Genomic DNA, 24,779 nt, shown 5'->3' on the forward strand with positions numbered 1-24,779 from the left:
GGCATTATTTTTGTTTTCCTGTCGGCTTTACCACTTGTGTCATTCCAGCTGTGTCCCTACAACCACCCCTGCCTTGTGTATCCAGAATGGTCCTGGGCTCACAATGTGTGCATTTTCATAAATGTTGCTTCTCAGTAGATGCTCATTCTCCTTAACAAAGCAGCAGTAAGTGAATGTACTCATAGGCTGAACCAATAGATTAGCTGTCTTTTCTCTTTGGTGCATGGAGAATTGAATAAATCTGCAAAATTGTGGACAAACTTTTGGAGCCATCTGTTGGGGTATAATATTCTGGTTCTGTAACGTCCTTTTTGGGGATGGATCTTCTCCAAAAACCTTTCAATCCAGGGATCCTCATGTAGCTTTCCTGAATTACATTTGTCCCTCATAATTATTCCAAACTATAGTATGATGTATGTGTAATACAATTTTTTCTTTTTTTTTTTTTTTTTTTTTTTTTTTGGAGACGGGGTCTCGCTTTGTCGCCCAGGCTGGAGTGCAGTGGCGCGATCTGGGCTCACTGCAAGCTCCGCCTCCCGGGTTCACGCCATTCTCCTGCCTCAGCCTCCAAGTAGCTGGGACTACAGGCGCCCGCCACCTCGCCCGGTTAGGTTTTTTGTTGTATTTTTAGTAGAGACGGGGTTTCACCGTGTTAGCCAGGATGGTCTCAATCTCCCGACCTCGTGATCCACCCGCCTTGGCCTCCCAAAGTGCTGGGATTACAGGAGTGAGCCACCGCGCCGGCCAATACAATTTTTTCTAAGATAAATAGAAGCCAAATAAATACTTCACATAGTTAAAAGCCTTCTAAAAAGTAATCTTTGAAGGGAGGATACATCCATTTACTAGTTGCATGACCTGGGGCATGTTAACCTCTCTAATTTCTCACTCCTCTGTAAAATGAGATTAACTTTACGGGATTGTAGTGAAAATTAAATGAGATAATATGATTTAGTACTTATCAGAGAGCTTGGAGGCATGGTAACATTAGCTATTGTCATAGTCAATGGTAACAATGATGACTATGCTTGTAATAGTAGTATGAACTGAGTTTCTGCTTATTCACCCATATACTGACCTGGGATTAATCTCCATTTTCTTGAGTGATGTTGATGTCTGGTTTTCTCAGAACAATAGTGATAATTTCAAAAGTGTTAAACTGCAGGATATTTCAGAGGCAGAAATAGTAAGTTAGGAGGTTCTGTTATAGATGAGGGAAGAGACCGAGCAAGTCACTATGCTCAGCACCAGAAGTTGGTAAAAGGAGGACTCATTTGGCAAAAGTTCTAGGGCAGTGGTGAACAAAATGCAGTCCGTTGGCTTTTGGGTGGGACCCTGGACCTGATTTCCAGAATTAAGGAACACCCTTAATTTGTGTTAGGGAAGTCTCCGGTCCAGAGAAAGTCAGCTTGCACTGAATTTTTTTTCCTCTTAGCCACGTGCCCTCCACAGTTCTTCAGCATACTACTTTTTTTTTTTTTTTTTTTGAGACGGAGTCTCGCTCTGTCGCCCAGGCTGGAGTGCAGTGGCGCAATCTCGGCTCACTGCAAGCTCCGCCTCCCGGGTTCACGCCATTCTCCTCAGCATACTACTGACCAGGTGTAGCCCATGGAGGAACTCACATGAGTGGGTTTGCTTGGCAGGCAGTTGTCAACACCAACTGAAGTCAAGTCTGGAAAGTGGGTATGTGTGAGTTTGGCTACTTTTTAAATAAAATTTAAATTCCACTCTGCTGTCTAGAAAAGGTAGGTGGTTGATGAATATCTTCAGTTTTGAAATAAAAGTATTTTTTGATGAAAACATTGCTGCTGCTGCTGTTTGCAATGGGGGAAAATCCCTTTATAGGACCGACACAAAAATATTTCATTAAGTAAGCCAATTTTTACACATAAGTTATTAGGTTGGAGTGAGCCAGATTTACAAATGCCCTGTTAAGCCACAAAATTTGCTCAGAGTTGCAGCATTGTAATTCAATAGTACATTCTAGCTGTGTTATTTCTGAAGTGAACAAAACAAAACTTCAGTGTTGGGAAGATAATAAAATAAAATTTCAGCACATTTGGAGATAATGTTGTTATTAGAAGTCTTAAACCTAATTACCAGAGCAACTAATCAAGGTTCCAATAAATTGACACTCTGAAAATTTCTAAAAGAAAAAACTAACCTCTGATAATTTTCCTCTCAATTCATGAGATAAACTATTGCTTTCTGTTTATTTTTTATTGTGAAAACGTTAAATGTACAAAAAAGTACAGAATATAATAAATACCCATATTTAACAAATACTAATCATATTTTACCATATTCACCTCAGATTTTTTTTAAAAAAGAAATAAAACATAAATATAGTTGAAGCCCAAAGGTGACTGCTCTTCTGAAGGTGGTTTTTGTTTCTGTCTTTTACTTATCCATATATTTATAGCCTAACTCCATGTGCATTTATTCCTAAACAATATATGCTATTTCTCCATTTTAACTGCTGTATAGTATTCCATTTTATGAACATGCCACAGTTTAATTATTTTTATCCCCATTAGACCATGCTTGTTTTCAGTTTTTCTTACTATTTAAAAAATACTGTGATGAACATGTTTGTGCATATGTTCAAGAGTTTATCTGGAATAGACACTTAAACATGTAGTTACTGAGTTGTTTGATATGAACATTTTCACCTTTAATTGCTCTTCAAAATGGCTATAACTTACACCTGCAGTGAATTAGTTGTCAGCCATGTGAAGAGTTGATACTGTCTGAGGGAAGGAAACTAATATCTCATTGCTCTGATCAATCATTTTATGAAAGTTTAAATGTTTCCAGTATAAGAAACTATCATTAAAGTTTTTCAGTTTTTCCCCATAAGTCTCACAAATCAAATTGATGTAAAAATTACTGTAATATAAAGTGCTCATTAAAAACAAAAACTCAAGGTTTAGAAAATGACAAGTATTCTATTCAAATACGTACAAAGCCATACAAAAGTACAAAATATTAGAAGTATATTGAGGTCTAGACGAGTGAACCCTACACAGAGCAAACCAAATAAATATTGAGCGAATTGTTCATATTGTTCAAATGAACAATTCGCTCAATATTTATTTGGTTTGTTCTGTGTACAGTTTACTCTTCCTTTCATCTAGACCTCTTTGCACCCTGATTTCCAGACCAGGCAAATTGTGTTTCCATCTTTAGCAAGCTCTTGACTGATATTTGCCATCACTGAACACAGGAAGTTCCTCTGAGGCATTTGCCACTTCCCTGGTTGGTGACTAAAGTGCAGGTGCAGAATCAGCACATCTGCACAAGCAAGCAGATGGACTGTTGCTGGACTCACGTAATCGGCCCCTTCTTCCTCTAGCCAGAGCAACTTTATGTTGAGCATTTCTTTATAAAAATTTTGAGACTCTCTCCTCTTCCTTGATTCCTTTGGATATTCAGAAGTTGAGAGGTCTAACTTGCTGTCTATCCCCCATTCCTAAATTTTGAGCTCATTTCTACAGACAAGTCAATTTGTGGATTTGGGGGTTGTTGATTCCTTAGCCTGTAAATACTTTGTTCTTCACAGAATTGTAAAACGAGTGAAAATGTGTCTGCTTTCTGGATCCATCTCTCCTTGTGCTTTCTACTACAGGTTGAGTATCCCATATCTGAAACTTTAAAATCTAAAACATTTAAAGAGAGTGCCAACATGACTCTCAAAAGAAATGCTCATTGGAGCATTTTGGATTTAAGATTTTCAGATTTTTGGATTAGGAAAGATGAACAGGTAGGTATACTGCAAATACTCCAAAATCTGAAAGAAAAAAATCCAAAATTTGAAACAATTCCAAAATATCCAAGCACTTTAGTTAACCCAAACTTGCATTTCTTTAGTGAGTAACACCCCTTCACTCAAGGTCTTGCATTCCCTGTAACTGAGGAACACCAGGCTGGAAGAGAATGGAAGAGAATGTCCTTGTGTTTGTGTTCACTTGTAGTCCAACCATAACAAAAATAAGTTAGCAATATACAGCTGAGAAAAAGTAAGACAGATTGGTTGGACAACCCAATTAATGGGGAGTCATGGGGAGCATGAGGGTAGTTTGTCCTGTGGAGCTCTCCTTTTCCCTCTCAAGTGGGGGCTAGAGAAGCCACTCCCTCAGCATTCACTCAGGGCTTGTCACTCATGCCCGCACTGGTATTGTACCGTGGGAAGAATGCTCCTGTCTTGGCTCCAATTCCTGGAGGAGACTTGGAACATAAGCTCTGAATGGCAGTCCTGGAGGACAGTGGTTCTTGACTGCCACAGAACAGCAATCTTTGGCCCCCAAGTTATTCTTTTTTTTTTTTTTTTTTTGAGATGGAGTCTCACTCTGTCACCCATGCTGGAGTGCAATGGCGCAATCTTGGCTCACTGGAAACTCTGCCTTCTGGGTTCATGTAGTTATCCTGCCTCAGCCTCCTGAGTAGTTGGGATTACAGGTGTCCACCACCATGCCTGGCAAATTTTTATATTTTTAGTAGATATAGGGTTTCACCATGTTGGTCAGGCTGGTCTCAAACTCCTGACCTCAGGTGATCCACCCACCTTGGCCTCCCAAAGTGCTAGGACTACAGGCGTGAGCCACCATGCCCAGCCAGCCCCTAAGTTATTCTTAAGCAGGTTCCTTTTAACAGCTCTGGTGCAGGACAAATTTGGCTGTGTGTCAGTTGCCGAGGTAGGAGTCCGTGACTGTCTTGGAACCATCCATGGTTGTCACAGAATGCTTATCAACAGTGCTCTGGTGGAACCAAAATTCTAAATGTGACTGTGCAAGGCCCTTTGAACACCTTGCCTGTGCGTGTTGAGGAACAAGGGCATAGCTCCATCTTATTTCCAAAATTCTTCAATCTGCAAGTGCAGAATTTCACTAGGCATGAAAATGAACTCCTGTAGTGTCCTGTGGAACTCAGAGTGAGTTTCTTTAGAGAGTCTGAGCAAATAGTTTCAGTCATCTGAGTAAATAGTCTCTGATGTATATCTCACATCTGAGAACCCACAAGTAGCTGTTCATTCTGGTTACCACCACCCCAGTGGTCCCTCGAGGGACATACAGCACAGTAGACGTGCTAGATTGATGCACACCTTTTGTTACAGCATTCCTTAGAACTGTGGCTTCCTGCCCTGGTTAGCAATGGAGTACTAATAACCTCAAGCAAAACTGGCATAAAGGTTTATTTTGATTGCTAGCTCTGAACAACTGGGGGTGGATGCCTGGAGCACTTTGGGAAGCATTCAGAGGTTATGAATGATCTCAGTAAGAATACCGCCAGGTGTGATGGCTCACGTCTGTAATCCCAGCACTTTGGGAGGCTGAGGCGGGTGGATCAGTTGAGGTCAGGAGTTCGAAACCAGCCTGGCCAATCTCTACTAAAAATACAAAAATTAGCTGGGCATGGTGGCGTGTGCCTGTAATCCCAGCTACTCGTGAGGCTGAGGCACGGGAATTGCTTGAACCCAGGAGGCGGAGGAGGTTGAAGTGAGCCAAAATTGCACCACTGTACTCCAGCCTAGGTGACAGAGTGAAACTGTGTCTCTAAAATAAAATGAAATAAATAGCAGCATCTGCCATGACAGATGGTGGAGAATGTGGCTTATGTGGGAAATATTTGCTATCCCTGTCCTTGAAAGCTCCTCTTGCCACTAGATTATAATCAGATTCAAGTAGCATATTCCATGCTGTCTTTCCTTTGAGCTTCTCTCTGGTTCTCAGCTGACTCTCCAAGTGGTATGGCCCATACTTTCACAGAAAGACTGCCCCAAGGCTGCCTAACTTCACCAACTCCAATTCTAGGAGATAGGATTATGAAAGACATCAATATGGAAAGAAATAGCCCCTTTAGAAGGTATATCAAAGAGGAACAAAAACACTTTTCCTGTATCTTTCCTATATATATTTATTTTTTCACTAATAGCTCCAGCACGCCTAATACTATTGAATCATTTCATTCTTGATGCATTTCAGAATTTCTTCTCTTTGTAGAGTAGGGAGGAGCTTTGAGCTTCTTGTATATTAGAATGTGCCACTAATAATTTGGGATTCTCAAAATTCCTTATACTTTAGGAACCTGGTAACTTGTGGCACTAGAAATGGTTACAGTAGCGTTTACCAAAGAATAACCACCCTTAAGTTACAGTCTTAAATTCTGTTATTCTTCAGTGTGGTACAGAGCAACATTGAGTTGTGCAGTATCGTTTTATCTGTCCCCATACATAAGGAAAAGCATTTTGTTTTATCAATTTCTAAGAGGTACTTCCCTATGTCTCCATATTGAGATGTTTCTGATACAGTGGTATCTTCTAACTAGTGCTTTTCTTTCTTTCTTTTGCCACAAATGCTATCATTAATTCAGGAGTACATTGTAGAGTTTACAGTGGTCTAAAATCAGAAATACCATTCTGGGGCCGGGCGCGGTGGCTCAAGCCTGTAATCCTAGCACTTTGGGAGGCCGAGACGAGTGGATCACTAGGTCAGGAGATCGAGACCATCCTGGCTAACACGGTGAAACCCCGTCTCTACTAAAAATACAAAAAACTCGCCGGGCGAGGTGGCGGGCGCCTGTAGTCCCAGCTACTCGGGAGGCTGAGGCAGGAGAATGGCGTGAACCCGGGAGGCGGAGCTTGCAGTGAGCGGAGATCCGGCCACTGCACTCCAGCCTGGGCGACAGAGCGAGACTCTGTCTCAAAAAAAAAAAAAAAAAAAAAGAAATACCATTCTGACTGTCCTCGGGGTTTGCATCAGCACTTTTTTCTCATTCTGAGGATGCATCCCTGAATGGAATATGCCCTTATGTGCTTACTGTTAACCCCTTATTCTCCTTTTAGCTTAATTACTCTTTTCCAAAGGGTTCTCTCTTGTTATAGCCTTGTGTTAAACATTATATTGCAAATCATAAACACACTTTGATTGTTTTCCCATGGGCTGGTTCCAGAACATCAAAACCTGCTTTATGACATTCTGAAAGGTGGGTTTGGTAGCTACAAATGTGGTAGCAAGATGTGAGGCAGCAAAGGCCATTGACACCACTGATTGAATTTGCACACTACATAAGGGTTTAGCAATGTGTGTCCAAATACGTTAATTTACAAACCAACTGGACCACATTGTACCTGGGTCTGTAGCACTCCATGGTGACACATGTGGATCAAAGATTTGGCTCTTAAGCTATGTAGGAATAATTTGTTTTATGTCATTGCACACTGTTGTGTCATAGGCACAGTGCCTGCCTGCAGGGAAATGTGGGGTTGTATCATTTCTGAAAATAATAATTGGAGAATATTTCTTTTTCTTTGCCATGAAACTGAGGGGGAGTTGTCATACAAATTGGTTTCAGATGTTGGAGTTGTACTGATTGAGAATTTTAGGCTTCAGTCATATGCCATGCTGTGAAGTGCTTTGCCAAAGTAATGACTTGTTAAAATAAATAAAGTAAGTGTCTCATAGTTTGGGAAGTGGACTGTAAAATCTCAGTTCTTAGTTCTAGGTAAGGCTTGTGGCTGCTTTCTTAGATGTACCAGGTGCACATAAAATGTATTCCCCCACATCCCCTCTAACCACCCCGCAACTCCTTGTAAAATCAGCTGAGGCTTGTTCAGGAAAGAAGGTGTTGGAGCAGAGGGCTCCTGAACTCTTACAGAAATGCGGTGATATTGTTGCTCTTCTGTTTGCTGCTTTTCCCCACAGGGTGACTAGGTCTCTGTAAAGTGGCACTCTTTTCTTTCTTTTCTGGGTGTGTGATTTTGGGGAGAACAAAAATAATAGCTATGTGCTATTTCATTCAGGCCATTCAGAAACTCCGATGATTTTTACCAGTGTAAATAAAGTTTGTGATATATGGAAAATATTAATGTGACATTTTGTGCTATCAGGGAAATGTCTCAAAGGATTTTTCCCAGGGGAGTTCAGGAATGCTTGCACTGTATCTTTACTTTGAAGTTAGAAGATCCATTGGTAAAAACCAGGGCTTAGTAAAAAGACAGGAGAGTTAACAAACACTTTACTGTTTTTTGTTTTTTGTTTTTTTTAACATGATGACCAGAGAGAGTGAAGTATTTAAATAGGCATACTTTTTTGTAGCTATACTTGCAAAGACTTAGAATCTATTGTCGGAGTCAACTTGGAATCTTCTCAGAACCTCTCAACTCTAGAGTTCAGAAATGTGTAAGTCTAGGAACTGCTAAGTCTGTCTCAGGGATCACTCACAAGGAAAGCAGGGAACTTTGTTCTTTTATTCATGTATTCCAACACCCAGAATAGTGCTTAGCTCATTATATAATAGAATTCAATAAATATTTGTTAGATGAGTAAAGGAATGAGAAGGAAAGCAAATACCATTTTAGATTCCACTCAGCATTGTAGATATGAGCTTAGTGAAAACAGTTCTGCTCCTATCCTGCCCTTGAGAAGCCCTATGTTTAGCAGTATAGTATTAATGCTGCCACAGAGTTTGGCTGTCTACACAAGTATTTAGATTTTAAAATTCTGCCATGTCTTTGGGAGGTTTAGTAGACTGTGTGTTACTCTAACGTGGCATCCAGCTCTAGACCAAACTGTTAGGGAGCAGCAGTTGAGTACAGCCTCTTTTCTGGCTGGAGGGTCTAACCTCACTGAGTTCACAGCCTTTTTTTTTTTTTTTTTTAAAAGGAAGACTTAGTAATACCCCAAATACTTAACCAACAAATTCCTGAGGAGGATAGAGGACCAAGTGCTCCCTTCCAAGGGAGATGGAATGGAATGGTCAGGAGCTCAGTGGTCTCAAGTTTGAGACTCAGTGATGCACAGATAGAAACCATACCATGCAGCCTAGGCAGGGCAACAGAAATAGACAGAATTGACGTGTAATGGTCAGAATGGGATAGATGTTCTTGAGCAAGAGCTTTGGGCAAGCCTGGGCATTTAGGTAATTTAGATGCGAGGAGTCTAGAGCAGAGTGTTAGTTATGCAGTGTGGCCTCTACATTATACCTTTATAGATTGTGTTTTCTTCAACCAGGAAGTACTAGTCATGCATCTTTTATTTTGCTAAGCTGCAGTTATAGTGAAATGGAGTAAATATCAGACAGACGAAATATCCTGTCTATAGCACTCTTCAGAGTCATCTCTACTTTTGTCTCAAGCTTATTTCACAAGTCTGTCAATTATTGTTTAAAAACCTGATAGCACTTCCAATGGTTCTTATCCATGATAGGCAAATTGAGTCTGATACAATTGACTGTTGCCCTCTTGGCCAGTTTTGCATCTGTTTGTAAACTCTTTCAAATATCATGATGCTTATCATAAGTCTACTCTTTGGGTTCTCCTTTGAACCAGTAGTAACATCTTCCTAGTTCTCTCATTTATTAGCAAGTTTAGTAAAATATTTGACATGGATTCATGCTATGCTTTAAAAAAATTATTCTTTACCAATACAGAATTTTAAACTTAGAGAATTGATAAAGAGGGAGCTAACTGATTCTAAGTGATCTGAAATCCTCAAGTATATTTTATTTTTGAATATGTGATATGGTATCAAGAGGCTTTCTCTGGGCAAACATGGCATTTTTTATTGGCTCAACTAGTCTTTCTACGTGCATAAACCAAAAAAAAGGAAGGAGCAGAGCCCTGAGGGTCAGAGGAAGTATCAGGTTTCATATGCATACGTGGAAGAAATTCCTATGACATGTGAACGGATGGTTATACAGGAGAATAGCGGAGATAGCAAAAGTCATCCAGAGGTGTTAAAAACAATGCTCTAAAGGGACTTAAACGTCCCTCCAAATTTCTTGACAGCTGGTGAGTCAAGGTCTTAGTCATGTAGTTTCAATTTTGTTAACTTAGATTTATATTTTAGAGGTAAAGCATCCTCAGTCTTATAATGAGAAAACCCATTTTGCTATTTAGTTTATGGCCAACTTTGTTAAAATATGTATACTTAATAAAGCAAGGACTATACATGTTTCCCTCCACTTAATATGACGTGTCTTTTATTCTAAATCATAAATGTTGTCTGTGAGGATTATCAGGAGAGTGAGAGCTTGTTCTGTTCTTCTTGGAGAGACATTTTGGATAGAAATCTTCCCTCTCAGTAGAGTTTGTATAGAACTGTGAATACTATACAAATATGTGAAAATAGTCCTTTTATAGGAGCTTAGTTATATTTGTTAAAGTTATCCCTGCAAATAATGGACATGAGGGTATGATGAATTCATGGAAATTTTGAGATTTGTTTATGAATTGAGGAAGATAAACTTGTGTTATACAGCCAGTAGAGAATTTCTGGCTTGTAAAAGGGAAGATTTGGGAAGGATATAATCACTTTATTCAAATTGTTTAAGTATTTGCTGGGTCATTGTTCATAGGAGAGATTAGACTTATTCCATGCAGTTCCCAAGGACCAAACTAAGGCCAACAAGTGCTTGAAGTTACAAGGAGACATCTGTCAATTCAGTGTCGGGTGAATTTTTTCACAGTTCATGCGAGTGCTAGTCCCAGAAGATTGTGGACCTCTGGAAGCCTTCTCAAGAGCAGATGATGGATCACCTGCTGGTAACCTTATAAGGGACCCCTGTGAGAGGAAACTCAGCCCAGGTTGTCTCTAAGGTCAAAGACCAGTTGTATAATCCTATGATGGCTTTGCTTAAAAACATGCATATGTTTTATTAAAACATTAGGAATAATGGAGAAGGTTTACTCTTTCTTCCATGATTTCTCCTGCTACACATGAAAGCCACTGTTATTGCAAGTCATCATTCAGTCTTTCCAGAAAAATGACTGACATTCTGAGGCTTAGGAGGAGGTGTTGGATTTCCTGGCAGATGAAGAAGCCACTGTTCTGTAATCATTCTTTGTGTGGGCCCAACCGGATTTTGGCAACAGACGTACTTGATATATAATTGTGGCAGTAGCCAAAAAATGTAACCAGGATTGGCAGTCCCAGGGACCACATGGCTATCTTGGAATGTGACAACACAGGAATTATTTTCTGAAACCAATTGCCCTTCTTTTGGCGAACTCCAGATATAGAATATAGTGTTGCCCACTACCAGGGGTTAAAGTTAGGTATTGAAGGGAGTGAGGAAAGCAACAGTCTCCAAACTCCAAGTTTTAAATCTCCTACTACTTTTTTGCCCCAAAAAGGAAGAGTAAGATGGAAAGAGTTGGGGGCAAATGTCAGGATTTAAAGAACCTAATGATGCTATACTGTTTTCAAAAAGTAGGATTAAATATAGATTCAAGGAGCAGTGAGCTTGGCAAGAAGGTATTGCACTTCACAGGCATTGTAGCTCACTGCTTCTCTAGAAAAAGTTCAGGTTACTGGGCAAATTCCAAACACTTTATGAGCTTATCTTAATTTATAGCTGCAGCTTGATGCATGAAAAATAGTTGGTGACCAAGTTAGGATTTTGATATAATCCAGCCCTCTTGAGAGCCAAGCTTAATCTAGCTCACAGGGGTTGACAGACTATGGCCCATGGGGTTATTTGGCCAGTTACTTGTTTTTGTAAAGAAAGTGTTATTGAAATGTGGCATTGCCTGTTCATTCAAGTGTTCTCTGTGGCTGATTTCGTACTACACAATGGCAGAGTTGAATAGTTACAACAGGCTGTGTGGTCTGCAAAGCCTAAAATATTTCCCGTCTGGCTCTTTACAGGAAAAGTTTGCGACCCTTGGTTGTTTCAGATTGTTCCACACTTTATCATAGCCATCTTCGAGAAGATGCTGTTTATACTGTTATGAGCCAGAGGGGGAAGTTAGCAGAAATTATTAGCAAGGCCTCCCACAAATATTTTTACATCTTTCATCCTCTCTGCTCCTCTTTCCCTGTTGCTTAGACCTGGTCTCATGTTGGCACCTGTTCTCTAACATAAGAGTTCTTTTAGATGCCACACATCATGGAGACATAACCTAACAGAATAAACTATTTTGGCCTATCTGCTCTTTTCTGCCTAGGTTTCTTTATAAGTTTTAGGGGTAGAGTGAATTTATTTAATGTTTGTTGTATTCATTAGTGTATGGAATTGGACTGGTGTTACCTAGAATAATAGCGAGATGTTTTTTCTTTCTTTTTTTTTTTTTTGAAACAGGGTCTCGCTCTGTTGCCCAGGCTGGAGTACAGTGGTGCGATCTCGGCTCACTGCAACCTCCGCCTCCCACTTCAAGCGATTCTCATGCCTCAGCCTCCTGAGTAGCTGGGATTACAGGCATGTGCCGCCATGCCCAGCTAATTTTGGTTTGTTTGTTTGTTTAGTAGAGACGGGGTTTCACCATTTGGCCAGGCTTGTATTGAACTCCTGGCCTCAAGTGATCCACCCACCTCAGTCTCCCAAAGTGCTGGGATTACAGGTGTGAGCCACCGTGCCTGACCAGTAGTGACTAATTAATGAACAAGGTGACTATTTTGCTTATTAACAATGGATAGAATTTTTTCATTCTATGTATGATTACAGTTCACTTGAAATTTCTAAAAGCATGTTCTTTGCAAAGAGAACAGGTTTTTATTAGCAATTATTTGCCTTTCCCCTGTAATGAAAATGATCACAATAATATTTACTTTGTGTCATACCGAAACAATACTCCTGCTATTGACATTTGTTTGGTTAAGCCTTGAGCCTTAGTATATCTCCACTATATTTGAGATGATGGTATTGTTATACATTGCTAGAAGAATTTCAGCCAGTCTAGACAGTTAAAGAGTGTGTCTTTCTTCCTTGGCAGATATTATCTAAGAACCTCCTCGATTCGTAACAGCACACATAGAGATTTATGGCTTTAGCTGGCCAAATGAATGTTGCTTCAACCTGTGATTTGTGGTCTGGTGAACAACCGCAGAGCATGTCCTTTACAATTGATTGACCTTTTGCATAGCTTATTTCGGGCCTTACTAAGAGCATCTTAAACTGGAAAAAAAAAAAATCTCTGACATACTTTTATATTATTATTTGGGAAATGACCCTATTAAGAAAGTAGCCTGTGCTAACTTCAGAAGAAGTTATTCTTCTTTAAAGACTTAATTTTCTAACTGTATTTTGAGTCTCACTTATATCAATGGAAGACTTCAGCTGCTACCAAGAAATTGTCACACAAATTTCTAAGTATATGAGTGTAGATATTTTGAACATTTTAGCATGCTTTGGGTATACAAATCTTGTCCCAAATCAGAGATTGTCTCTCTGCATAAACAGCTGATATTGAGGTTATGGTGAGTTTTAAAAATAGAAATCCAGTAAGAGAAGACAATTAGTAGAGAAATGGTTTAAATTATTTGCTGTGGGAGGTGGAGGGGTGCCCCAGGAGTGGAGGACAGAGACATTCCAGATGCCAAAGGGTCTTGATGCATTCCATGTCACCCTGAACATCAGACAGACGAAAGCTGTTGTCCTGACAGTGCATAATGCTTTAGAACTTAACTTCGATTTTAATTGTAAAAATAGTGTATGTTCTAGGTAAAATAAAAATTTACATTATATAGAAGTTTACAAGTTTGAAAGAAAAAAAAAACCCTTCCCTTCTGCTATCCAGAGGTAGCCATTGTTAAGTTTTATTTATATTTTTGGAAATGGTTGTGTGTGATGTATACATATTTTTCCCTATAGATGGGAAAGATGATATTCTGAAACATTCTCTCCCCAACAACATATTTGCTTGTCTTTTCTTTATTGTGTGTGAGGATAGGATCTTGCTATGTCACCCTGGCTGGTGAACTCCTAAGCTCAAGCAGTTCTCCCGCCTCAGCCTCCTGAGTAGCTAGGGCTACAGGCATGTGTCAACAAGCCTGGCTAATTGTTTTATTTATTTATTTATTTTGGAGAGATGGAGTCTTGCTATGTTGCCCAGGCTGATCTTGAACTCCTGGCCTCAAGTGATCCTCCCACATTGGCCTCCCAAAGTGCCGGGATTACAGGTGTGAGCCACTGCACCTAGCCCCTCTCTATATATATTTGTTCCCCTTTGTATCGTTTGTTAATTCAAACAGTGCTATAGTGAAAAATGTTCATGATTATATATCTGTGCAAGTGTGAACATGTAATTATAGGCTAAATTCCTGAAAGTAAACTTACAGGGGCAAAGGCTATATGGATTTTAAATGTGAACAATTACTAGCAAAATTTACTTTCAAACTGGTTGCTGTAATTTTTACAGTCCCAGTTACAAGGACACTGAATGGCCATAACTGGAGACTCTGGAACAGTATCATTATCGTCAGAGGTAGCATTTATTGAGCGTGTTTTGTGTGTACTCTTCCCAGTGCTTGCTTTATTTGTAGTAACTTTTTAAGTTCTCACAAAGATGCTATGAGGAGGCAGGCACCTATTTCACAGGTAAGGAAACTAAAACTGAGTCACAAAGAGGTTACTTAAGAGTCACACAGCTAGTGAGTGACTAAGGGTTCAAATGCTATTGGTGGTGAGAGAAGTGTATCACAGTCATCTTGGAGGTGATAGAGATGATAGTGAAGTCCCAGAAATAGCTGTGAATGTCTACCTCAGTAAGAAGGAGAACTAAGAGACAATGTAAAATTTATTCTTATGGGCAAAGTGATGTTGAGAAAAATAAATGCATCCTTGTACATTTAAAGAGGATGAGAGAGGATCTCTTAGAATTTTTTACTAGCCACTGACCAGAAATTTGGAATGAAAAATGTGCTATTTGGAAATGAGGTGAAACTAGAAGGACTGTGTGTTTCTTTATCTTTTAAAAGAGTTGGATGTTTAAAAAAACAAAAGTCAGTGTTCTTTAAGGCGCTTTGTACTGTACAAGTTCTCTTTTCTGGTGAAGGGCTCTCCCATCCACAGAATTTGGGATAATAGGAGCAAAGTATACAATCTAGAACAGAAGTTAGAACAGTAGTTAGCGCAGGCTGAGAGCAAAAGTGTCAAGGTGAATTGCATCCAGCAGGAAATCTTGTCCATGAATATTCTCTTATAGGTGTCTATCAACCTCCTAAGGTAAAAAGAAGAGTTGGATTAGAGAAATAATAAAATTAATGTTCAGATCCCCCCTCTCCTCTCCTCCTACCAGAGAACAATTGCATTCATCTCCTTCTGGCCTATGTTTCTACAGAGCTACAGACTCTTAACGCCTCACGAAGGAGGAGGAGAGAGTTTTGGTTCAGAGATGGGAGTTTCACATGGCTCCTGCAGCACACATCTGTATGCAGGGACCAGTATTGCACAGTGGAAACTGGAGATACATTGCCCAAATTCAGAACTCTGAGGATCACGTTAGTACATTTACAAGAAACATTCACATACTTTAGCTTGTTTGGTTTTCTCAGCACTGAGGCATGTGAAATAAAAATGAAGCCTTCTTCCCCTTATTTTGATGACAGTATCTACGTGCACTGTTAATCTATTTGCATTATTAAAACATTTCCAAACTGTAGACTTCTGTCTATGTACCAATCTTCAATTTCAAGAATGATCTCTCTTCTGTAACTGTTAAATATTAAGCTTACAACAGACAGGCTCTTGTGGGACCTCAGACATGCAACTTGATTTTGTTTTAGTTTTGGAAATTCGCCCTACTTTGGGGGAATGGAGAGATCTGGCACCTTCTACTTCGTTTTATAGGTTCAAATACCATTGAATATCACTGTGAGTTCTGGCTTGTTAAATACATTGGTAAGAGTGGGATTTTGCTAATTTTAATACTCCCTTTTAAGAGGAAAGAAGGGTTTAGCATTTATACTACCACTATAGCTATTTTATTAACATGTTAAAGTATAATCAAGGCCTGATTCTAAAAACTCATCAGATTTCCTAAACGTTTTGAAACTATGGGAGTGTAATCCAGTCTAACTTCAAAGCCTCTGCTGTAGCCTTAGTCCCCATCATCTGGCTTGTTCAATCTCCAGATGAAATTCACACAACTGCCTGAGTTGAGGTATCAGTTACTGCCGGCTTTTAAGGCACTGTAAGCAATAGTTACTTTGCCCCCTTGTTGTGACTACTTAAAAAATAGTTTTGAAATTACATTTCTTTTATTCCACCTGTGTAGACCTGTCTGGAAAGATTTGCTTACAGAAAGTGTTTTTTCAAGGCACAGTATAGGACTGAAATTAAATGCCCCACCTTGAAACCACTCTCCTGAGGGTTGGGATTCTGACATCAGGATATAGAACGCTACTAAAAAAGATGTTAAAACATAGGAGGTAGTCACTACTTCATTATGAGACAGCAGCTGCATGTACATGGCACAGCCTCTTCTCCACTGGGATGGGATATCGATTGTCCTCAGGTGCTTTTTAAAGGTGAAGTTAAAGAACCAAAATTTTCCTTTTCGGGTCTGTTTGATCACACAAGTGACTCACAGCCACATAGATGTGCAAACATGCATAGAAATCCCCGACTGCAGTGCCATCTTCTGCTGGGCTCAGTGTTCAGGTGGAGCAGAGGCCACAGCCAACTGATAACTGATTTTTTTTTTTTTTTTTTTTTTTTGAGATTTGGCTTCAGATTGGCATAGATCTCCCATCCACAGAAGCCCTGGGGAGCTTAGGGACCGGCTCCAGGTCACCCTGCTCTGTAAGAGGCAAGGCTAGCTGGGACAGTTTAGGAATTGGTGCCTGAATTCTTTGGGTTTCAGGTCTTTTCCACTCAGAGGCACTACCTTTTCTATCAAAACTCCTAAGCTGTCACAGCATGAGGGCTGCGCCTCGGACTAATGTGAGTTCATTTTACTACCTTCCATTCAGCGTCAGGCTTTCTTCTTCTACCTCTTCATCTGAAGCAGTACTTACTTTTTGCCACATCAAATGAAACTCTTCTTCAAGTTTTTACTGCCTGCTGGAGTCTGAATACACTAACGGGAAAAGTTTGGTTAGTAACTGGCTGAATCCTATGGTCACCTTTAAGGCAAGTTTCCTTCTCTCATGGATTCCATCCAGGTGTGTAGTCTAACAGTACTGTCCAGTGTGACATAGCCCCTGAAGGAAAACAACTTTACACCACTTAAATTCTTCTTGATCCATGCTTCAGAAAACATCCCCTTGTTACACCTAACTCACACTTCAGCATTCTTTGTGGAAATTGAGGTGGGAAGACCACCCTAGTCAAGTAGGCAGTCCGATAATTTAAAGCCAACATTTAAAAATAAATATGTCCTACCTTTGTGTCTTCTCAAGGCTCGAGTGGGTCATTGTCTGGGTGCTCTGGAAGTCGGATGTGTTTCTAGGTGCTGTGTGTGTATGTTGGGTGGTATGTCACTTTTTTTCCCCCTTTTTAGGACCAAGAAGAAAACAAGGGAGCTACAAGTTGGCCTGAATTCTACATTGATCAGCTCAATTCCATGGCTGCTGTAAGTAGACTTTTATGTTCTTTGACACACCATTTAAAATGCAAGTATAGTACAAAGTACACAGTTGCACAATAAATTCGATTGAGTATGACCTACCAAATGTCAGTACCTTTCCAAACTCCATCCTAAACATTCAATGTTGGGGAAAGGAAAGAGGGTAGGAGGGATACTTGGCAAAGTGATTTTTCCAGTATGTTTTAAATAAAATCAGCACACACTAAAATATAATTGAGTTTAATGTTGTAAGTGAAAATGTAGTCTGAAATCTGGCTTGTATTCAACTTTAACTTGCAATTGCTCTTACCAGTCACTTGCAGCTTGGTTATGGCAACACTATTTTAAAAGTTAATACCATTTTAAAATAATATGATTAAGCGATTTTTTTTACTATATTCCTCCCATTCTCTTTCTTACTGAGAACTTGGTTATTTCCTGGCTTCTTGATTTTACAGGGGACCAAGCACTCTTTTACTCATATAATAGGTCAGGAATTCATGAAGTAAGTGGTTTAATGAAAAGGCATCATAATGGTAGTGCTGAGATGTCCTTGGAAAGTCTTTAGTACATGGATTGTTGGTTTAGTAATTGCTTAATATGTATTCTCAATGCCTAAAATATGAATTCTAAGTGCATGGATGTCTGTGATGTCAGCATTGCCAGCAGCTTGAGGGACACCTATTCATCATAGCTAAAATTCACAGCAGAAAATAAGTCATCAACCTTTGAGCCTTAGTAGCTTAAATCCCATCCCTGTTGATAAGATTTAGAGGTTGCCCACAGTAGAATGCAGTCTTTGTCTCAGTGGGCACACTCATGATTCTAAGAGTCAATCTGTTATATTCATGTTTATAACATGCAAGTAGATGATAGCTTCGAGAATACTTTCTTCTGCCTCCTTCCTGCCTTCCCTTTTTATGGAGAATAAATTTCTTATCACTCAAAACAAGCATTTTAAATGGTCTCATAACATTTTCCTGCTGCTGGAATAGTTAAAAACTGATTAGAATATGTGAGTCATTCACATGCTTCCTAAACTTTTAGAGGTCTTGACTTTTAGTAACTTCCTCTTTTTTAGCTTTTTTCTTAGAAGATGCTTCTTCTGTTGTCATACAATGAATAATAAACAGCCTGGTTAATATATATATGTATATATAAAAATTGTAGAAGAAACTACATAAGTTTTTCCCCAAGGGTTTCTAGTCTAAAAGCGTAGCAGAAATGGACAGAAAATAACCACCAAATCCTTCTTATTCAAGGCATGTCACACAATGCCAAAGATGAGAAAAGGGTGATCTCAGCATTTGTGTGAATATGCCAACAGAACATGAGATTTGTGATGACCACCAGGGATTTTCTGTGCATCTGCCTAAGCAATAATAATTTGGAGCCATTTATATTTCCTGCATATAAAGGCTATTTTCTGAATTCTTGCTCCTGGCTGTTAGGAAAAAAAGAATTGTTTCTCTTTCTAATTAAATCTGCATTGTTTGTTATCTAACAAGAGAAGTTGCTTATTTGTTAATGAATTCCCTTCTATAAATTGGGAAATACTAAGAACTATGTGGATTTTTCCTTTCTTCATGTATAGGACAGTTAGATTAATTTGTCCTTCAGTGACTTAATCCCTGCCTTGTCTGGAGTAGACTTGGCTCATTTGTGTGCTACAGGGTCCGTGATGTGCCAACATGTGGCCCTTCTTTAAGAGCCTCCTCTCTCCTCCATCCAGCTCCTTGGACAATTCTTTGCCACATTCTTGAGTGCTCTACATTTTAACTGCTGTGTGTTTGGTTCCTAATCCAAAATCCTTCCCAAGAGCACCACAAGTCTATTAAATTGTCAGTGACTTTGTTACACTTTTTGTGTCAAACACCTAAGAAAGCTTTCTAATGTTCCTTTTAGGACTGAGCCAGCATCTTTCCAGGGTCAAAGGTAAAAGGCATTAATGGTCCATGAATTAATGAGGCCTCAAAATTCCTGCATACTTCAGGAAATAAGGAGATCTGATGAGCCCAGAAACCCTGTGCTGGGTTTTCTGTTTTTCTCAACATTCTGATTGCCACCACCGCCTTGCATAGTTCTGGCTAATCACTATGATGTCTGTACTGGAGAATTCTTGATAACACACAGCAGAAGTCCTGAAATATTGTACCTGAGGCCATGGAAAGGCACACAAGTCCTCCAAATCCTTTCACAAAGGTACACAAGTCCTGAAATATTGTACCTGGGGCCATGGAAAGGCCCACAAGTCCTCCAAATCCTTTCATGGCCCAGCAGCTAGACTCTTTGGTTCTCCGCTTAGGGCATTCTTAAAGGAGTGTTTGTCCACATTGTCATGACCCATTGTCTGCAGAATCAGCAGCAACTACTACATGACAAGCAGGGTAACAGGCACTTTATATGTTGTTTGAGGTCCCATCAGCATCCTATGCTGTAAATGCTATTTATAAATAAGGAGTCTGAGACTCCAGAAAGGTTACCTTGCCCAAGATTATCTAATTAGGAGGTGGTCATCTAATTGGGAATTTAAACCTACCTGTCTGAGCCCAAAGACTTCTTTCCAATTTGCTCTCACTAATTCAGTTTTTGAAACCCTGTGGCATGTGAAAGAGGCCTGGTTATCCCACCTTGTCCCCACCCCCAGGCCTAGCAAGGCTGACTTTTCTGAGATGGTATAGGCATCTGTTTTCTTTAATGCCTTAAGAGTCTGATAAACAGTCCAGGTTAAAAACAGCAGCACTTACTAGTCTGTGAAGCCAGCCTTTTGTGGAACAAGTTCAATTACTTTATGTAAGCCTCATTACAAGAATGCTTTGTTCTTTAAAGGACCCTTGAGTGATCTGTTGTCTTTTAAAGAGTGAAAAATAGTGTAATAAAGGAGTGTGGCCTAACATCTAGGAGGACCTGGGCTTTTTTATATGTGGCTTCTCCATGCTTTCTCAAGAAAGAAGACTGTGAGGTGAAGTTCAGTATGCTTAGTGGCTTGGCTTATTGATTTCCCACCAAAGAAACTATTCAAATGGGAGCTAAGTTCCAGACTCCCAGCAGGAATGACTTCTGGGCCACATTTGTGCATCTCTGTCAGACCCGCGTGTTCCAATGTACACCTCAGCAGCTTTGACAGAAAGACCCTCTGCAAGGATGCACTTTATCCTTTGTCTGCTTCTCATGTGAGCACGTGTTTAGTAAGTGCATAGAGCATTCAAAGAAGCCTCCACAAGGCCTGTACATACTAGATATTTGGCATAGTAGTCATCTTCAGAAATGTAGGCGTCTCCCTTATCTACTAAAAGCTGCAAGTTAAACCTTCTTCCTAAATGTGAGGCTTGAAAGCTTTAAATTTTGTGTAAATTATTTTATTTTGAAAAGTCACATTTAGAACGTCAACTTCAGCTACATATCCTGAGTTGTCTCAGCACAATAAATATAACCTCAGAACCAAATCTGAACATAGAAAATGTATCACACACAGAAAATGTTGTAGTTTCTTCTGTTTTGAGAGAAAGGTTATGTTCCTTACACAGTATTGGGAAAGGAAGTTCCAATTTAATTTTCTTTGACACTTCATAAATCTCCCAACTCTAGTATGGAGAAGCTTAATATAGACTGCTGCTATTCATATGTTCCGCCCTCTCCAAGATTTTTAAAAGGATAAATACATGCAGTTTTATTTGTACTAGTGACCCACAGTAAAATGTGTAGTCATTAATTTGGTGATAGTTTTGTGTCATTAAGCTTAGGAACAAGGAATGATCTTCATAAAAGGTTTGGTTCTCAGCTACAGATTCAAAGTGATTTCATAAGAGTCCAAATGAGTTCAGTTGTATCATTGGAGATTAAATGTTCTTGGCTGGATTTGTGTGAATTTTCCAGGGGATGGGTCTCTGGGAGCTTTGGGAGAATTCATTGGCTGTCTCTGCACCCAGCTTCCTTCCTCACCATCCCCTGGTTACAGCTGTCCATGAGCATCACCAGCAAGAGGACAACTTTACAGAAACAATAACAAGATTTTGAAAACTGAAAAATTACTAGGTTTTATTTCAGTTGCCATAAATGATACTGGTGTATTATATTTATTTTGCTTTGACCTTTACCCTTCTCATTATGAAATCATATTTAGGTTTTAGTTAACATTTAGTTACTTAATGCTGATACTATTGATTGTCACCCTTGATGATTTATGGTCCTGAAAGAAAGGCTAAGACTGGGTCATTGGGACCCATGGATATGAATCAAGCTTTTCTTTTTTCGATACAGTCACCCCAATCTGTTTCCCAGCCAAGCATTTCTATCAGAATTTTTAATAGGTAAAAAGATTAAAATAGACAAGCATGTGTTCAAAATAGGATGAAGAAAAGGACTGGGAGCTCCATGAGTGGAGGATCCTGGAGTCATAAGACTGGGGGTACTTTAGTACAAACGGGTGATCAGAGAGTCAAAGGGAATGGAAAGGACTTGACACCTTACTGGCATTCACACTTTTATAATAACCACAGTCTTACATAGAACCTTGCTCCTGCGGCATCAGCATTGCCTAGAAATTTGTCAGGAATGCAACTTCTCAGACCTCACCCCAGACATACAAAACCGGGCTCCACAGTTTAACATTATCCTCAGGTGATTTTCATGTACACATTAAAGTCTGAGAAGCACTGCTCTAGCAGATCCCTGGGTAGAAACACACACACACACTCCATATCCTGATTTCTAAATGATATTGAATAATTTCTAGAAGTTAAGCATTTACTCTGAAGGAATTGTCTATCCTAGTAATAGCTCCAAATAAATTGTTCTTCTTAAAATTAATTTGATGTAACAAAATCCCTTTGGTCTTGATCACAGTTTTTGGCTGAGGAATAGGAATGGTAGCGTGGGAGGACTGCTGCCCACCTCCTGTTTTTAATAATGTGATGGTATTATCTTTAATTGCCAGAATGTTGTATTCAACTACAGGTTCAGTCTTATTTCTATCAAATACAAATAGTAGTATCTACATCAAAGGGTAATTATAGAATAGTTATACAAACATTTGGGCAACATCATCTCTACTAAGATTTCTAAACTTTTCCCTAAAGCTTTATTTAAAATTTGAAGGACTTAACTTACTTACTCATAGATTTATTGTTTATATTTAAAGTGATAGTAGCAAATAATCTGTAGGTTTGTCTTGTTTGCACTGTAATTAAAAAATAGAATTTGAAGAAGTAACTTCTGTTTTCTTCACATAGAGAAAATCTCTGCTGGCTTTAGAGAAGGAAGAAGAAGAAGAGAGAAGTAAAACTATAGAGAGTTTAAAGACAGCACTGAGGACAAAACCAATGAGGTAATTTTCCCCTGGAGGGCACTTTTTTTTTTTCTCTCCGTCCTTCCTTTTTTTGCAATAGTCAAACCTTCTAGGAAGTCTTAAGTTAAAACCATAAAATTAAACCATGAATAACATACTTTAATCATTAACATTTAATAGTTATTTTCTTCTGTGAAAAGGTATGCAGGCAGCCACTAGGATGGCTTAAAAAAAAAGAGAGACTTTAGCAATGGCAAGTTAGTAGGCAAGAATGTAGAAAAATTGGGACCCTCATTCATTGCTGCTAGGAATGTAAAATTGTGAAGCCATTTTGGAAAAGGGTTTTAACAGTTTCTCAGAATGTTAAATATAGTGTTGCCATATGACTCAATAATTCTACTCCTAGGAATATAGCCAAGGGAAATGAAGACATGTCTCCCAAAAACGTGTATGCAAATGTTCATATCAGCATTATTCAGATAGCCAAGAGTGGAAATAACCCGTGTATTGATCAGCTGATGAATGGATAAATGAAATGTTACATATCCACATAATAGAAAATAATTTGGCTACAAAAAAAGGAATGAAGTACTGATACATGCTACAACATGAAATGACCTTGAAATGTGATAAGTGGAAGAAACCAGTAACAAAAGAGACCACATACTGTATGATTCTATTTATATGAAATTTCCAAAATAGGCCAATCCATAGAAACAGAAAGTAGATTAGTGGTTGCCAGGAGCTGAGGAAGTGGGGAAAATGTTCTCTTTGGGTGATTAAACTGTTCTAAAATTAGCTAGTGTTGTTGGTCACACAGCTCTGTGAATATACTAAAAACTACTGAATTGTTCACTTTAAAAGGGTGAATTTTATGGCATGTGAATTATTTCTCAATACAACTATTATTTTTTTTTAAAGATGGGTAGACTTTCTCGCTATAGTGATTCATTTCCTCTCTAATAATCAGCTTCTATGTTGTGCCTCCTGCACTTTCATTCCTTTAATGGCACTAGGATTTGGTGAGGTGTTGGGATTCTTATAAGTACGTTTCATGAGCACAGGTACTATGAATGAAGCCAACTGGTTTAACGAGCTTGGCTATATCTGGGTCATGTGGTTGGGTGAAAAGGCTAGAAAATAAAGATTCCCTTTTTTTTATTTGACTATAAAATGCAAACTAAGAAAAGTCTGATTCATGAAAAATACTGTGTAGTTGTGTGACAGAGATCTAGACTATCCTAACTGTATCAGCATTCGTCTCAATTGTGTTCTGCACTCTCAGATGTCAATCGATATCCAAGCCTAAATACGTTTGGAAAATTATGACATAAACAGGTTATGTTACTTCTGAACTTTTCGATAGCTTTAATATATACATGTGCATTGTGAGTTAGTCTCATTGATTAACATTAAGTGTAAGAAATATTAATAATGTTAATATGCAACAATAAAGTATTGCTTTATTATTGTATTCAGTGTATACAGAATATTGGGATTTCATGCAGCATGTCATATAAGAGAATAGTTTTGTTACAGAATCTTTGGGATGTAGATTATCATTTGTTCAACAAGCAAATATCCTGGAATTTAAGGAAGCTTTTGACTTTCATTGATAGGGTATTTGGATCAGTGATCAGCACTTAAAAGTGCGTCAGCAGTCAACCTATAAAAGCACATGGGCCAGACACGGTCACTCACTATCCCAGCTACTTGGGAGGTTGAGACAGGAGATTTGCTTGAGGCCAGGAGTTCAAGACCAGTCTGGGCAACATAGCAAGTCTCCATCTCTTAAAAAAAAAAAAAAAAAAGTTTAAAAAAAATTGACTGGGAATGGTGGCATGCACCTGTAGTCCTGGCTACTTGGGAGGCTGGGGTGGAAGGATCACTCGAGCCCTGGAGTTCAAGGCTGCAGTGAGCTATGACAGAGCAAGACCCTGTCTCTCTTAAAAAAAAAAAAAAAAAAAAGGATGGGGGGAGGGGGCATAAGAACTGTATACTAAATAACACAGGAGCAGCAGATGATTTTAATCTAAGACAAGATATGTTTTCTGAGTATTCTCTTGCTTCTGATTTTTTTTTTTTGAGGCGGAGTCTCGCTCTGTCGCCCAGGCTGAAGTGCAGTGGCGCGATCTCGGCTCACTGCATTGCTTCTGATTTTTTATGAATATACGATCTGTTGTTTGGTTCTTTGTACCCATTGAGATA

At 39.1% G+C, this 24,779-nt stretch overlaps 1 protein-coding gene across 1 annotated transcript in view; it reads left to right on the forward strand.

Moving 5' to 3' along the window:
* DAAM1 (dishevelled associated activator of morphogenesis 1) overlaps nt 1–24,779 on the forward strand; it is a 181,028-nt gene that overhangs the window by 108,114 nt on the left and 48,135 nt on the right. Inside the window, 2 exon segments of the mRNA XM_007986822.3 lie at nt 17,219–17,290; nt 22,516–22,610. Coding sequence (XP_007985013.2) covers nt 17,219–17,290; nt 22,516–22,610 — 167 coding nt within the window.

Source organism: Chlorocebus sabaeus, chromosome 24 (genome assembly GCF_047675955.1).
Source record: "Chlorocebus sabaeus isolate Y175 chromosome 24, mChlSab1.0.hap1, whole genome shotgun sequence".
Classification (NCBI taxonomy): Eukaryota; Metazoa; Chordata; class Mammalia; order Primates; family Cercopithecidae; genus Chlorocebus; species Chlorocebus sabaeus.